At 43.4% G+C, this 17,031-nt stretch overlaps 1 protein-coding gene and 1 non-coding gene across 2 annotated transcripts in view; both read left to right on the top strand.

The window, feature by feature from the left end:
* Positions 1–454: 454 nt before the first annotated feature.
* On the top strand, positions 455–666 carry LOC139379663 (small nucleolar RNA U3). Its single transcript, XR_011628405.1, has one exon. It is a non-coding gene; the product is annotated as a small nucleolar RNA U3 (small nucleolar RNA).
* A 762-nt stretch (positions 667–1,428) lies between these two features.
* LOC139378887 (protein inturned-like) overlaps positions 1,429–17,031 on the top strand; it is a 31,181-nt gene continuing 15,578 nt past the window's right edge. The window contains exons 1-4 of the mRNA XM_071121475.1: positions 1,429–1,533; positions 5,816–6,399; positions 7,107–7,192; positions 12,244–12,462. Of these exons, the coding sequence (XP_070977576.1) occupies positions 1,442–1,533; positions 5,816–6,399; positions 7,107–7,192; positions 12,244–12,462 (981 nt within the window). The 5' untranslated portion in view covers positions 1,429–1,441. The remainder of the gene's footprint in view (positions 1,534–5,815; positions 6,400–7,106; positions 7,193–12,243; positions 12,463–17,031) is intronic.

Here is a 17,031-nt window from a genome sequence, read left to right as displayed (position 1 = left end):
TGTTAACAAACTTCAAAATTATTTCTTCCCATCTCTTTAAAAAAAAGTACTCTTGATAAGGATATGATTTGTAATGTTTTGAATGTCAGTATACAGCCACTATGACTAATCCCGAACACAAAATCATTCAACTCTGATGCTAGATTTTCATCCGAGCCACAGTTGGCTTCACGCCCACAAGGAGCTACCACGTTGACTACTCTCACTGTCAACATTACTCAGCCAATGAACTATATGATGCGTTGACTGTGACACCAGATAGCATTGTGGTTATTTAGTATCTGACTTGTATCTTTCATTTAGTGAGTAATTGTTATGTTTTTTCGGAACAAGAATAACAAAAACGTTTTGTCGGCGTTTTCTTCTATCTGTACAATTTAGATTTGGTGTTCTCACCATGAATGAAAATAGTATGCTCGTGGTACAAGAACTGGAGCATAGCGCAATGAAAAGCAGGACTATACTTTCAGGGATAATTTCTATAGTTCTTGACTTGAGAAATGTGTTTCTAAAGTGTTTTGTCTCGCTATCCACGATGTTGAGATTTAGTACTCCTTTCTGAGCGCGAAGTGGGTAGAGATTGAAGAGTTTACTCTTTTGATCTCTGCTTTTGATGACCGTTCCTTGCTTCCCCTGGGGATTTGGAGGAAGGGAGTATAATCAGAGCATTATGTACTTGTGAACGTTATTCATTAATAAAAGTTGGTAACATAGATCTCAATCTTGATAATTTGTTTAATAATTGTGACCGCACCCCACCTTTGACATACTGCACAAGCGACAAATAAAATAAACAACAGAAGTATACATTTTTCTGTACATAAATTCGACATTATTCAGGAAGAGTGTAATACGTGTTTTTCGTGATTGTTACAATTGTACCATGCAAACAAATACATATTAACAAAGTAGATATGAAGTGCTCCAACAAAGGCTTGTATAGCCTAGTAGTGAATTCATAGTTACATATATTGAGCAAAAGAGGCGGCGTTTTACGCCACCTGCCAAGTACAAGAAGCGGCTCAACTCGTGCATGTGCTACTGAGCTTGCTGAACATACTGGATGGAGTCTGGAGAAGTATTCAGGACCGCTTTCTTCTCGTCTTCAAAAGCATCGGGGAGGAACTGCGTGCCCTTGTGTCAGTGATTGACGTGAGGAAAGTTTATTCTGTTTTTTTGGATCGACAGCAGCATTAGACCAGGTTATTCATTCTGACTAGTGCACGGATTCTACCTTCAATACCGGACCACGACTGGGGATTTAAACATTTTAAAATGTATTTAAATATGTAGAAGAAGACTGCTGGCAGACAACCGGTCCTAAACGGCACTATTCATTTTAAACCATCTGAACTTTTGTCTGGAATGGAAAAGTGTAGTTAGATTAGCAAGGCTTTCAATGTTAAACTCATCCTGTCCGTGAAAATATGAAATATAAATAATGTTTAACATTGCTACAGATGGAGAAACGTCCACACCATTTTCTAAGAATTTAGAAGACTTTGATTCCGTACGCAGTGTGCTTCTATACAGGTCAGTATATTTATGCATGCTATGGCAACGATGAGGGGAGTTTATATGAAAATGTTATGTAGACGTTTTGGTAAACTATTTAGACTTTTTTTGTGTTTCTTCTCGCATTGACTATTGTTGCTTTGTTTAAAGCAATGTGAATGCCATAGAGGATTTAAAGGCCTCGTGCAGTTCGCGGGGAGGGGGAGGGGGCGGGGGAAACAGAAGTGCTCAACCCATGCCCATCTTATTCATAGGGAGATAGCTTGTTAAAATGTACACTATTTAGATTTTGCAACCTTTGTGATTTCATTAGATACTCTGCAAATATGAGATACATTTGTATCACATTTAGCAGAGTTTATCCTACAAATGTTGTTTGCTTAGTTTAGGCTTAGTCAATAAGAGGTAGTGCATTTTTTTGTTACTATCAAAGTTGTTGCATTGAAACATGCATTCAGTCAACCTCTTTTTATTGCACGTACATTTGTGTCTAGATGGGGCATGAGTGATTCTGTGCCCCTCGTCTTTTTTCTATCCAGCAAACGGAAAGCGTCCACGTTGTCAGGGCAACGTGAAGATCAGCCAACCACACCGAGACAATTTTTGTCACGTGGCAAAGTTGAAGTTCACGTATGCAGACAACATGGCGAAAGACTGCCAATGCTCATTCAACTAGCTCGAACTGATTTACTTGAAGTTTAGAGTAACCTGTATCGTGTTGTCGAACACATTTAATAAATTGAATAATGGCTACTAAAAAGTCTGGCGGAACGCTCGAGATGCATGCAGATGCGCGCGAGCCCCCGAGACAGCAGGGTGACGACAGGGAGAATGTGCATGGCAAAATGAGCGATAGTGAATCAACAGGCATTCGGCTACCACTACACCACTTTACAGTGAGTGTGCAACCTAGTCGCTTCCAGTGATCTGCCTCGGTTGTCAAGTTATGAAGTTGAGGTGGAACTGGCAGCTGATGGAAGATGACTAGCTAGCTAACATGGTATTGGGCACAGCCCAATGTTTTTTCTTTCTGTCTCTTCTAAAGCAAAAAGCAATAATATACATGTTTTTCTTACTCGGAGTACTCGGACTGACTGTCTGTTGATTCACTATCGCTCATTTTGCCATGCACATTCTCCCTGTCGTCGCCCTGCTGTCTCGGGGACTCGCGCGCATCTGCATGTATCTCGAGCTTTCCGCCAAAATAATGCATTAACCACCGTCCACACACAGGGGAAGAGTAGTCTTGGTTAATGCATGATTTTGGGTTTGCTGTATCCCATCTGTTTAATAACATCCAAACACTTTTTAATATACTCTCATGAAGCTATAGAGGCTCATTCATGCATGCATTCATTCTGATGTGTAACCTTTATTTAACTAACAATGAAGGCCTACCTGGAACAGCCTAACTGCCTCCTTCAGGGGCAGAACGACAGATTATTCTTTACCTTGTCAACTGTGGGATTTAATCCAGCAACATTTTGGTTACTGGCCCAACGCTCTAACCACGAGGCTACCTGCCACACTAAACCTTAATTATACCGAACAAAAATATCAAAGGCAACATGCAACAATTTCAAAGATTTTTACTGAGTTTCAGTTCATATAAGGAAGTTTGCCAATTGAAATAAATTCATTAGACCCATGGATTTCACATGACTGGGAATATGCATCTGTTGGTCACAGATAATTTTTAAAAAAAGGTAGGGGCGTGGATCAGAAAACCAGTCAGTATCTGTTTTTTGCCTCATGCAGCGCTACACATCCAATTCGCAAAGAGTTGATCAGGCGATTGATTGTGGCCTGTGGAACCCCATTTGGGATGCAGAGGGTATTGAAAGAGAAAAGATGGATTAAGCAAAAGGAACAGTCACTGTAGCACTATTCTTGGCCTATTAAATCGACTCTTCTTTTTTTTCTTTCAAAGTTTGGGAAATTTCTGTTTCCAATTTGGAAACTTAACCTTCCTAAATAATGATATGCTATTCACCATCCTTCGTGAATTTATGGATGTGGTTTCCAAGAGCCTACCACAGAGGCGACACAGCTTAATTTAGAGGGAGACTGACCGACTGAAAAAAATGCCTGGTTGAATTTTTTCAGTTATTCTTTTTTTCTCGGAGTTGGGGGCATTTTCTCTCTTAGGGTGGGGGTGGCGGTGTGGGTTTTCCTCTTTCTTCTCTGCTTGACTAAAAAACAAACAATATCCAGTCTTTCTCCAGTCTTGTTGTTTTCTTTCTTCCCCCAAATGCCACATGATGAATTGGAACAGAAATGTACTGAGGATGAGTACGAGAGAAGCTTATAGGGATAATAAAACGCCATGCAAATGGAGCGGTTTTCCAGTATTATCAAATTATAAGAACATTATATGTTATAAACCTTTACACCTGTACATGATCGTTGTCCTCTTAAAAATGTGCTTTTCAGTCACCACTCTCCCTTGACTGTGGTTAAACGCTGATCCAGAACAGAATGCAGAAGATGGACTATCATACTTTTTTGGCTGTTTAACAGAGGTTCAGTAGTTGTATAGTATAATTGTGTTACTAACCCGTTTGAATAGCATCTATCATGCGAGACTCATTTTTTACACGGGAATTGAAATGGGGAAATGAGAAAGACTAATCTGTCATATTATGATGACGGCTAATATGCTCTAAATGACACGGAACAAAAATATAAACGTGACGCGCAACAATTTCGAATGTTTTACGGAGTTACAGTTCATAGAAGGAAATCAGTCAATTGCTATAAATTCATTAGGCCCTAATCTATGTATTTCACATGACTGGGAATACAGATATGCATCTGTTGGTCACAGATACCTTTAAAAAAAAAAGGTAGGGGCATGGATCAGAAAACCAGTCAGTATCTGGTGTGACCAACATTTGCCTCATGCAGCGCAACGCATCTCCTTTGCATAGAGTTTATCAGGCTGTTGATTGTGGAATGTTGTCCCACTTCACTACAATGGCTATGTTGCTTGATATTGGCGTGAACTGGAACACGCTGTCGTACACGTCGATCCAGAATATTCCAAACACGCATGAGGCATATCTGGTGAGTATGCAGGCCATGGGAGAACTGGGACATTTTCAGCTTCCAGGAATTGTGTGAAGATCCTTGCGACATGGGGCCTTGCATTATCATACTGAAACATGAGGTGATTGTGGCGGATGAATGGCATGACAATGGTCCTCAGGATCTCGCCACGGTATCTGTGCATTCAAATTGCCGTCGATGAAATTTAATTGTGTTCTCTGTCGGTAGCTTATGCCTCCCCATACCATAACCCCACGCCACCATGGGGCACTCTGTTTACAACATTGACATCAGTAATCCGCTCGCCCACACGACACCATACACACTGTCTGCCAACTGCCCGGTACAGTTGAAACCCGGGATTCATCCGTAAAGAGCACACTTCTCCAGCTGTCTAAGGTGAGCATTTGTCCACCTGAAGTTGGTTATGACGCTGTACTGCACTCAGATCAAGACCCTGGTGAGGACGACGAGCACGCAGATGCGCTTCCCTGAGACGCTTTCTGATAGTTTGTGCAGAAATTCTTCAGTTGTGCAAACCCACAGTTTCACCAGCTGTCCTCGTAACTGGTCTTAGATGATCCCGCTGGTGAAGAAGCCAGTTGTGGTGTTCCAGGGCTGGCATGGTTACACGTGGTTGTGAGGCCAGTTGGACGTACTGCCCAATTCTCTAAAACATTGTTGGAGGCGGCTTATGGTAGAGACATTAAATTATCTGGTAATAGCTCTGGTGGTCATTCCTGCAGTCAGCATGCTAATTGCATGCTCCCTCAACTTGAGACATCTGTGGCATTGTGTTGTGTGAAAAAACTGCACATTTTAGTGGCCTTTTATTGTCCCCCGAACAAGGTGCACCTGTGTAATGATCATGCTGTTTAATCAGCTTTTTCATATGCCACACCTGTCAGGTGGATGGATTATCTTGGCAACGGAGAAATGCTCACTAACAGGTATGTAAACAAATTTATGGACAACATTTGAGCGAAATAAGCTTTTTGTGCATATGGAGCATTTCTGAGATCTTTTATTTCAGCTCACGAAACATGGGAACAACACTTTATATGTTGCATTTATATTTTTGTTCAGCATAATTAGGACATACTTTTAATCCGCAAACCAGAGTTGTGTTTCTTGTTCATGCTCAAATAACCTGATACTCCTTGTCTGAAGCAGTCCCTGGACAGACAATCCACCCTTTTTGGCTCTGCTCACACAGTTTCACTCACTCTATGCTCTGTCGGTTCACTCCCAGCGACCTAGAGCCAGAATGGCTGGACGACGTCCAGAAGAACGGCGAGCTCTTCTACCTGGAACTGAGCGAGGGCGAGGAAGCGGCGGCATTGGCTCAGGTAGCCACCAATCACGGCCTCTCCACCAATCACGTCCGCTTCAGCGAGAAAGAAGCGGAGATCATCAGCGACGAGTCCAGGAAGCTTCCTGATGGTGCTCCAACCAAAGCAGAGCCCAAGCTAAAAAGACTGGCCAGGATCCTTCGGAGGAAGCGGCGACCATCCCAGAGCAGAGGGCCCGATGGAGGAGGCGAAGACTTGTCATCTCGTCCAGTATCCATCTTGAAAAACCAGGCGGGGCAGAGGGTGGGGGTGATGGTCCAGCAGCTGAAGGAAGTGTTTCTCTACCTGAACCCCAAACGCCTGGGGAGCTGCTCCCCTCCTCCCCCGGAGAGAGGGGGTCTACTGGAGGCCCTTCTGGGGGTGGTGCATCGCCCGTCCTGGGGCAGGGGCCAGGAAGACCCCGCAGGGAGGAGGGAGGAGAGGATCACTGTCCACGGCCTGGTGCCCAACAGCCCGGCCGTCAAGTGTGCACAGATACTGATAGGTGAGTGTACAAAACCATCACTCTGGGTACGTCCCAAATGGCACCCTTTTCTCTTTATGTAATGCACTACTTTTGCCATTTCAGACACAGCCACTGGGATCAGTCGTATACAAATTGTATAGAATGCAATAAATTAATTTATTGACACCATTTATATTAAATAAAGTTAGACTTATAACGTTGTGTTTTACAGTAGATAGTTTTGATGTTTGCAGAGGCTGGGCACGGTCGTTCTGGGCAGCCCAAGGAATGCAAAAAACAAAACTGCTGAATACTAAAGACTTTCCACATGAGTTAGTGTTTAAAGCCATGACTTTCATGTAGCCTACCAGTCCATGCTAAAGCAATTAGACTAGTTAACTAACTGAAATAACTAAGGTGGAATCTGTGTTAGGGTTGATTGGAACGGACACGAGTCTGCACAGAGGCAGGTGAAACTCGTTGTTTTACAAAAAGAAACAACAGGACATCTGGCTGTTCCTAGATCTGTGGACTGTGTCTCTTGACTGGATACCGGTCTGTTTTGTATACGAGTTGCCCCTCCTTGTCATGCCAAACACTGTGCTCCTCAACAAAACTATACTATTTCTGAACCGGTTACACAATGTGGCGCAAAGTACTTTTACAGGAATGTCACTATTCCCCTTTAGTCTAAGTTGTCTATATGTAACATGATGCTGGGAGTGAGACTTTCTTCTTCGTCCCAGGTGACAACCTGGTCGCAGTAGACGATGTGGATGTTACCACAGAGAACATTGAGAGGGTTCTGTCCTGCATTCCTGGTCCTACCCAGGTGAGTGTGTGTGTGTGTGTGTGTGTGTGTGTGTGTGTGTGTGTTGTATTGGACGATAAACCAAAAATAATATGGGTGACTGTTAATGGGGCAATTGACCCTTCATTAAGCCCCGCCCCCCTTGGTCACTGTTGCAACCTCAGACAATATATTCCCAGGAAGACCAATTCCTTCTCACCACTGGCAAAATCCCCTCACAATGATCTCAAACTGTGTTTTTAATGCACAGTGAAATGACTCACAGACTACCTCTTGCTAAACAGGAAACTCTTGGGTCTGTTGAGGTGGACTGTCATTACAATTGCTTCACGGGAACCTGGTAAATATGGTGTTTGTAGTGTTGCTACCGAAGGATTCTGAATTTACTGTCAGCATGCAGTCAAAGCTAATAACCACTTTTGAAGCTAACTAGTGTTCTCAAATCGTGTCCTGATGTCGACAGCAGATGGAATTTATTAATACCATGGCTAGCTACATTAGGTGGTCAATGAGACTGAGCTCTAGCTAACCAGATGAGCTAGCAAACAATGTAACAAAAGTATCATTTCAGATTTGAAAAATACTCCCATCAACATGCATTTCAGGAATCACAGTACCAAGTACCACTGGCGTACTGATCAATTATTTAACAATTTAAACAATACATTTTTTAAAATAAAACTGTGAGGTTTTCCCACTGCCGTCATTGGCTTTCATGTGTTTGAAACGTGTGCTCGACCGAGGTGTCTGCACTAGACCACAGTTGCTATCCATTGCAGCGCTGTGATTGGTTGGCAAAAATTCTGGGGCGAGTTTTAGCGAAGGGTCAATTTATAGCTACAACATTCAAACTAGTTAAATAGTTTAAAGGGTAATAAAAAAAATAAAAAAAACATGGTTTACATTTTAGTCCAGATTGACTTACAGTAGTGAGTGCATACATATTTGTACTGGTTCCCCATGGGAATCGAACCCATAACCCCAGCGTTGCACGTGCCATGCTCTACCAACCGAGCCACATGGGACTAGCAACGTCATAAATGTATTGTTCTATATATCGTTATCCTATTAATTTAGTCCATTTATCGATATGGATTTCTGTCCCTATCGCCCAGCTCTAGTATGTGTATGTGTGTGTTCCAAGCCCACCCACACAACTCCTTACTGCCATATTAAACCAACAGTAGTTAGATAGAATTATGCTCCGCTTTGTGGTGTGTTTCTGAAGTTAAGTGTATTACAAAATTGAAACGCTGCAAATATGAAAGTATGCGAAAGACCGCCGACAGAACTTCGTTGTTGTTGATGTTGTTGTATTATGAGCCCCAGTCACATTATTAACGATGCATGCTGCGGCGTTTCGGACACAGCCTCTGAAACAGAAACGGCAGCCAATGAAAGAACTCAATTTACAGACAAACTCCCCCCCCCCCTCCGAACCAACACGTCTGCTCTGCTTAGAAGTGTTACAATCTGGGGTCTACGCACTCATGGCAGACACACGCATGCAAAGCACACACTAACACGCAAGGCAGACACACACACACACACACACACACGCACACGAACACACGCGCAAAGGCAGACCGAGACTGTTAGTCAAGAGCTCTTCAAGAGCTCTGTCCCACATGTTCAAAGAGAGGTCTTGGAGGTCACTGGAATGTGTTATTAGAAACCACATGGATGTTTTGGCTCTGGACAGATTCACGAGGCTAGAATGCCCTGAGGTGTCCCCATTCAGTAGAGATGAATAAAAAAAAGGGTGCAACTCGAACTTCCACGTGAATCATTCGTTGACGTCAATGTGAGACGTGTAGCGTGCATAAAATGTCAAGATAAGTGTGTGGATCTCAGGTCAGAAAACCGGCTGCTTATCTTGCTTTGGAATCAATTAACAAAACCCAGCCAGCCCCCCACCCCCTAAAAACCCCCCCAGCTAATCTCAATAAGTGTCTGTTCAGGATTGCTCTTCTAACCGAGCTTTGGGAAGATGATGTTCCTTCACGTTTAATTTTCTCCCTGCATCCAGAAAGTGGCATTTAAGTTTATGTAAATCCATTGTAGAATGTATGGTGAAGTATGAATGCCGCTCGCCGCTGAATATAGAAATATTTTTCCATTGCCATCTGGCTTCACTCGGCTGTCAAAACGTATATAGTAGGAAACAATCACCACCTATCTACATGAGGAAAACTGTCCAAGTCGGGGAAATGACGCCTTGATCGCCATTCAGAAAACCGCTCAAGCTTTTTCCAAATCCGTCTCCTCACACGGTCAAAACAGGGCCTCAAGAAGGAGGAATTTGTAAATTACAGTGTCGGCGGGAGTGATGGCGTTTGCCGACAGAGAGAGAGAGGAGAGAGAGGAGAGAGGCCAGACTGCGGCGGGAGTTGTTTGAGAAAACACAGGAAAACGACCATTATGCTGCAGCCACTGAAAGCACAGCTGATTAGAATACGCGGAAAGCCAGATAGTAAATTACACTGTAGAGAGGAAGAGAAGAGAGGAGGAGAGAGAGAGGTGAAAAAACAACAAGGCCACTCGTCGGACGGAGCTCTACTGACATAGTCAGTGGAAACTTCGGTGGTGTGTGTGTGTGTGTGTGTGCGCACGTGAGCGTCTGGCTGGCTGTATGTATGTGGTCATGTGTGTGAATGGCCCTCCCAGGTAAAGCGTGGTAGACAGTAGCAATTATATGGGCGGAGCAGCAGTTTGTATTGAGGTTGGACCACCATGCCCTCTGCCTGACCTCATAGTATAGTATCTTCAGTAGTACTTTCTCTCTCTCTCGCGCGCTCTCTCTTTCCCTGCCCCTCTCTCTCTCTTTCCCAACTCTCTCTCTCTTTTCTCTCTCTTCTCTCTTTCTCTCTCTCGCTCTCCCCTTTTTCTGCTCTCTGTCTCCCCTTTCTCTCTTTCTATATATATGTCAATTGTCTCTAGCTGTTTCTCTCTAACTCTCGCTCTCGCTCTCTCTCTCTCTCTCTTTCCTCAATCTCTTTTCTCTCTCTCTCTCTCTCTCTTTACCTCTGTCTCTCTCTTTGTCTCTCTTTTCCCCTCTCTCTCGCTCTCTCTCTCTTTCCCTCTTTCTCACTCTATTTCTCTCCCTATGCCCCTTTGTCTCTCTCTCTCTGTCTATCTGGATTACTGACATCAGCAGGCAGGAATCTACCGAGAGCACCCTCCAACCTAACCACATCCCCATTATTTATCATGAGAGAACGTAGTGCCGCAGCCCTTCAGCCGGTCTGGCAGTGTCTATTATACTATTCTATTCATTGTAAAATGAATTTGTTCTATGACATTTGACATTTTTGTGTGTGTGTGCAGAAAAGTGTCAGAAGGACTCACTCATCACCGTTAGGCCCTTCTCCTAATAACAGGCTACTGTTCCCTGCAGAGCCAAGATGGCGTCCGGCCCAGGCCTGGCGCCTTCCCTGGCGCTGCTCAACGGTTTGTGGGTTTCTGGTGACAGTGTCTGGAGATGTTCTGGCCCTCGCCCTAGAGTGATGGATGAATTCAAAACACAGGGAGAGAAAATACAATGAATAAATGCTTAGTCTTTGTAAAGGACTTGCTCACGAACCCTTCACATTTTTGAAAGCATTGGACTGGTGTAAGCATGAACTTTCTACCACATTTTTGACTCCAGTCCTTTTAACTCCATTAGGAGTGTGAACACTTCTCTGGGAGGTAGAGAGTCAGACCATTTCTAGTGTCACAGTCCTGCGCGTGTACCACGCACACACACAAACACCTGGTTCTGATTCGTCTCAATTAACGTCAACCATAAGTCCTTAGCAGGCCTCTTTAGTGCTGACAGGTTATTGCCCAGAGCCAGCACTGTGTGTGTGTGTGTGCGCGTGTACACAGTTATTTTTCAAAATTTTATTCCAGTTTGTGTAAGTCTGCGTGTGTAGGCTACAGTATTCTATTAGTGTGCACATGTATGCATTTGGGCAGTAACCTGTCAGCACTAAAGAGGCCTGCTAAGGACTAAAGAGGCCTGCTAAGGACTAAAGAGGCCTGCTAAGGACTAATATAATTGCCTTTTGAAATACAAGAGTGCACAGACATAAGCCATCTGTAAATCGTAGCATGCATCTCTCCACCATACTGTTACGTGTTTCCATGTGCGGGCCTGTCCTTAGTGTGCTTGCTTAGCTTTGTGTGAATGGTGGTGTGTCATGCAAAAAGCTCTGAGGATGACAGAGCTGCGCTCTTCTGGGCCATGCAGCAGGATCTGTTTCTGATTCTCACACACATCCATGCTGCTTCTCTTTCAGTGATCAGGAATATAATCCATTTCTCTCTCCATCAATCACCATTCTTCTATTTTTATTATTTGACCTTTATGTAACTAGGCAAGTCAGTTAAGAACAAATTCTTATTTTCAATGGTGGCCTAGGGGTTGTGGGTTAACTGCCTTGTTCAGGGGCAGAATGACAGATTTGTACCGTGTCAGCTCGGGGGTTCGATCTTGCAACCTTTCGGTTACTAGTCCAGCACTCTAACCACTAGGCTACCTGTCTCCCTACTCTGCTTCCTCTTTTCCTGAAAGAATCACATCTACTTCCTCTTTTCCTGGATGAATCACATCTACTTCCTCTTTTCCTGAAGGAATCACATCTACTTCCTCTTTTCCTGAATTAATCACGTCTACTTCCTCTTTTCCTGAACGAATCACGCCTACTTCCTCTTTTCCTGGACGAATCACGCCTACTTCCTCTTTTCCTGGACGAATCACATCTACTTCCTGCTTTCCTGTAGCGCTAGGCCAAATAAATGACGCAGCAGCCCTAATGGACTGGATTAAATGTTGTTTATGTTCTTATTATGATCACAGTGTAGTTCCCCCTGCCGATTCTGTCCGACTGTGATTCTCCAGAGTCGTACAAAGTCACTGCCGGCTTTTGTTTTGAAGCCAAACCCACAGCCTACCGCCTTTTTTTACAGTGTTTGAAAAGGGAAAACTCGGACTGGCTGTTTTTAGAATGTGGTGAAAAGATACCGATGATGTCTTTAGGTCTTAGTTTCTCTCTCCTGCTTTCTCTTTCCCCTCCCCTCCCTCCCAGGTGAAGCTGACCCTGGAGACAGCCAGTCCAGGAGGACCAGGGGAGGGAGGTGTGGACATGTCTTCTGCTCCCAGGCTCAGGCCCTCTCCTTCGGTTAGCCAGCTGGTGCGTCTGCTGTGGGGCGAGGACACGGTGGAGCTCCAGATGTCTATAGGACACATCCCTCACATTGTCATGTACCTGTCACTCAAACTGGACTCAGACTCCCCACTAGAAGAGGTTAGTTCAGTTGGACTTTGTCTGAAATGTACCCTATACCCTAGGTAGTGCACTACTAAAGACCAGAGGCCATAGATAAAAGTGTAGGACTGGGGCTAGGGTCATCTGATCCAAGGTCTGGTTAAAAGTAACCTCTACCTTGATCTTTTTTTTACATTCACAGCGCAAGTCTATGGTAAAGGCGCAATCTATTAGTTTTGTTTTCCCTTCGTTCATTTGAGTTCTGTGTTGTGGAGAACGCGGACGGAATCACCGGAATCCAGACATGAAAACGGAATTTGACGATATTAAAAAAATGTATTGAACTTAGTAAGAAATCAAGTTAAAGGCACAGGAATTCCCCAGTGTGTGTGTGTGTGTGTGTGTGTGTGTGTGGTGCGTGCGTGCGTGCGCACACACGTCTACACTTTGTGTAGCCATTAGCATCATCAGATATGCGTCTTCAATTAAATGTTAACTACAAAGTAGCCTATGCCTACCTGGCAGAATGATATGACTATTTGCATCAACCCAGTGGCCATTTGTTTTGCAAACTCTGAAATCACATAAGCGCTACAGAAACATCACTAACTGAACAATGATCTCTGGCTGGGGCGCACTTGAAATAAGGGTAACGAAACCCAAAAATCAAAATTTCTTCCATTTTTTTTTCCTTTCTCCCCCAGACCTCTAAGGGGTCTCCTGGTGTGGTTAAAGCATCGTTGTGGACTTAGAACAACCAACCTATTTTGGTGGTATACAGTCTGTGTTTTCTGACTAGGGATGGGCGTGAGTACTAGAACACTCAAACGGACATCAAAGCTCGATCTTTAACCAGAGATCACTTTAAAAAATAATAATAATAATACTGTCAAACTATTTGGTGGAATGTGCTTTGTGGCTGCACGAACAGGCAAATGAAAAATGTGCCTTGGAAGACAACATTATTTTGCTTTGACTCTAGTGTTCCATTTGTAAAAAAAAAAAAAAAAAGAAAGGAATCAAGCCAAGCATCACACAGTTCTCCTTAAATTCCCTTTCCTCCTCGCGTGTCTCATTCACTCAATTGCGTTCCGACCGTTCCCTTCACACACTTGTGCGGAGAGCGCACGCAAGCTCCGGTTAGGCCTACAGAAATGCCTATAATTACGGATCTAACTGATGGGAAATACACTAGCTACATTCACTGCCAAATGATAACAGTTTTATAACAAATTCAAAAATGGACTGGTTGATTGAAGTAGGAAAATATGTGTTCCAACAGCGAGCTGCAGTTTTGGAATAATTTCGCCCCGTCTATTTTCTGCTTAGGCTACTTTGCGAACCTTTGTGCCATTTTAGAATAGGTTATCCTAGGCTATAACCCCACAAAGCATAGTCCGGTTCCATTGAAAATATCAAAGTTTGATAAAGACAGAGTATTTTCATCAGAATCATTAAGCACCAAACAGATGCCGTGGCCGTAATTCATCACCATGCCGTGTTAATTCATTTAGAAAATTCCAAACAACCGGCAGAATAACCTCAATCGAATATCTGTATAGAGAAAATAAGACATATTTTGGTTTGTAACTCCGATTTCTATTCTTTAAAATGGCCAAATTGAGCCCCGTTTCAAATGATCCCTCTTTGAGGATAACGCATCACTTCGCACTGGCATCTTTTTTTTTTCATTTGGAAAAAAATTCTGTTCTATGCCATTGCACAGCCATATGCTTCCACAAGCAAGGGCCACTGCTGAGGTTACTGCCTTTTTGAAGATTGTGTTCCACGATATAATATAACCAGTTGATATTACGGTTTCAATAAATTTATTTTAATTTGCACTTGCTTTTTTATTGAGTGAAAATGCTGTATATTGGGCTATATAGCAGTTAGGATTTGATATCTGTAATAGTTTTGATAAATTGAGCATTGTTTGCGCACGGTTGGCATATAGACAAATGCACACATATTGTTTTCCAGTGTGGGCCTTGTGTTAAATTTGTTATTATTTTTTCATTGAGTACTCGAGTACAAAAATATAAATCATGTGAGTATTCGAACAGTCAGAAAATACCCCTATTTCTGACAAAAGCAGAAGCTTTAGAGAACAGAACTACCTCTCTGGTAGGCTTCCAGATCCAAAAGCGCGCGCACACACACACACACACACACACACACACACACACACACACACACACACACACAGTGGAGAAACAGAAGTAGGAGTAGAAGAACTAGGTCAGTTCCTCTCTCTCTCTCTCTGTGTGTGTGTGTGTGTGTGTGTGTGTGTGTGTGTGTGTGTGTGTGTGTGTGTGTGTGTGTGTGTGTGTGTGTGTGTGTGTGTGTGTGTGTGTGTGTGTGTGTGTGTGTGCAGTGCATTTGGAAAGTATTCAGGCCCCTTGACTTTTTCCACATTTGGTTACGTTACAGCCTTATTCTAAAATTGATTCAATTGTTTTTCTACACACAAAACCCCATATTGACAAAGCAAAAACAGGTTTTTACAATTGTTTGCAAATATATAAAAAATAAACAACTAATATTACATTTATATAGGCACCTTTGGCAGCGATTACAGCATCGAGTCTTCTTGGGTATGACGCTACAAGCTTGGCACACCTATATTTGGGGAGTTTCTCCCATTCTTCTCTGCAGATGCTCTCAAGTTCTGTCAGGTTGGATGGGGAGCGTTGCTACACAGCTATTTTCAGGTCTCTCCAAAGATGTTCGACCGGGTTCAAGTCCGGGCTCTGGCTGGGCCACTCAAGGACATTCAGAGAATTGTCCCGAAACCCCTCCTGCGTTGTCTTGGCTGTGTGCTTATGGTTGTTGTTCTGTTGGAAGGGGAACCTTCACCCTGGTCTGAGGTCCTGGGCTCTCTGGAGCAGGTTTTCATCAATGATCTCTCTGTACTTTCCTCCGTTCATCTTTCCCTCAATCCTGACTAGTCTCCTAATCCCTACCGTAGGGATGGTCCCCAGGTTTCCTCCAGACGTGATGCTTGGCATTCAGGCCAAAGAGTTCAATCTTGGTTTCATCAGACCAGAGAATTTTGTTTGTCATGTTCTGAGAATCCTTTAGGTGCCTTTTGGCGAACTCCAAGCAGCTGTCATGTGCCTTTTACTGGGGAGTGGCTTCCGTCTGGCCTCTACCATAAAGACCTGATTGGTGGAGTGCTGCAGAGATGGTTGTCCTTCTGGAAGGTTCTCCCATTTGGAACTCTACAGCTCTGTCAGAGTGACTATCGGGTTCTTAGTCACCTCCCCCAATCAGTTTGACGGAGCAGCCAGTTCTAGGAAGAGTCTTGATGGCCCAAACATCTTCCTTTTAAGTATGATGGAGACCACTGTGTTCTTGGGGATCTTCAACCCTGCAGAAATATTTTGGTACCCTTCCCCACATCTGTGCCTCGAAACAATCCTGTCTCGGAGCTCTACGGACAATTCCCTCGACTTCATGGCTTGTTTTTTTCTCTGACATGCACTGTCAGCTGTGTGACATTATATAGACAGGTGTGTGCCTTTCCAAATCATGTTGATCAATTGAATTTATCACAGGTGGACTCCAATCAAGTTGTAGAAACATCTCAAGGATTATTAAGGGAAACAGGATGCACCTGAGCTCAATTTCGAGTCTCATAGCAAAGGGTCTGAATACTGATGTAAATAAGATATTTATTCTTATATTTTTTATACATTTGCTAAAGTTTCTAAAAACTTGTTTTCGCTTTGTCATTATGGGGTATTGTGTGTAGATTGATGAGGGGGAAAAAATAATTCAATCATTTTCAGAATAAGGCTGTAACAAAATGTGGACAAAGTCAAGGCGTCTGAATACATTCTGAATGCTGTGTGTGTGTGTGTGTGTATTATGGTTGCTGTTGGATCTGGAAGCCTACCAGAGCTTCCTGATGCTATCCTTTGACGATACATAAATCAAAGATTGTTGGTAGCGTACAAAGATTTGCAGGTGTTATAGCAGGTGCAGCAAAATGCTTATGTTACTAGCTCCAACAGGTTACCCAGCCTAGGTTAACCTTGCAGCAATACGTTAACCATGCTAGTAATCAGATAAATAACACCAACAAAAGCAGCATCATTTCCCAGATACTGTTCAGGTTTATTGTTGGACTTAAAAAATCTCTTTCAATGGAGATTCTATACTGATCATGCTGTTTAGACCAGGGGAGTGCTTCATCTGTATCCTGGAAACTGGCACTCGTGGAAGTCAAACACGGTGGAACAGAGCACCAGAGGATCAGAGGATTGTGTAGTGAGTGAAGTGCTGATCCAGGGCTCCTGTTTTCTTGCTCTGTGGGGAGGTAGACTAGTAGCCAGTGTTCCTGCACGTGCAGCTCCCCTCGCAATTCTGCGCAGAAGAAATATCAGCCTACGCAGAGAAGCACTAGACTGTACTTCACTCAACTTTCTAGAGTTTCCCCCTTTAGGTAACACTATCAACATTTCGTTTTACTGTGAGAATTGTGATCGAGTCAACGCAATATTAGCCACTTTCAATGTAACGTACCATAACAAAACGCACTATGCAAGACATAGTATGCAAAACTAACTTTGCAAGAGATTTTCTTGTAGGCAGAGCGCATTG

Source organism: Oncorhynchus clarkii, chromosome 21, assembly GCF_045791955.1.
Source record: "Oncorhynchus clarkii lewisi isolate Uvic-CL-2024 chromosome 21, UVic_Ocla_1.0, whole genome shotgun sequence".
In the NCBI taxonomy this organism is placed as follows: Eukaryota; Metazoa; Chordata; class Actinopteri; order Salmoniformes; family Salmonidae; genus Oncorhynchus; species Oncorhynchus clarkii.
Note: the sequence above shows the minus strand (reverse complement) of the source record. Positions and strands in the feature narration are given on the sequence as shown.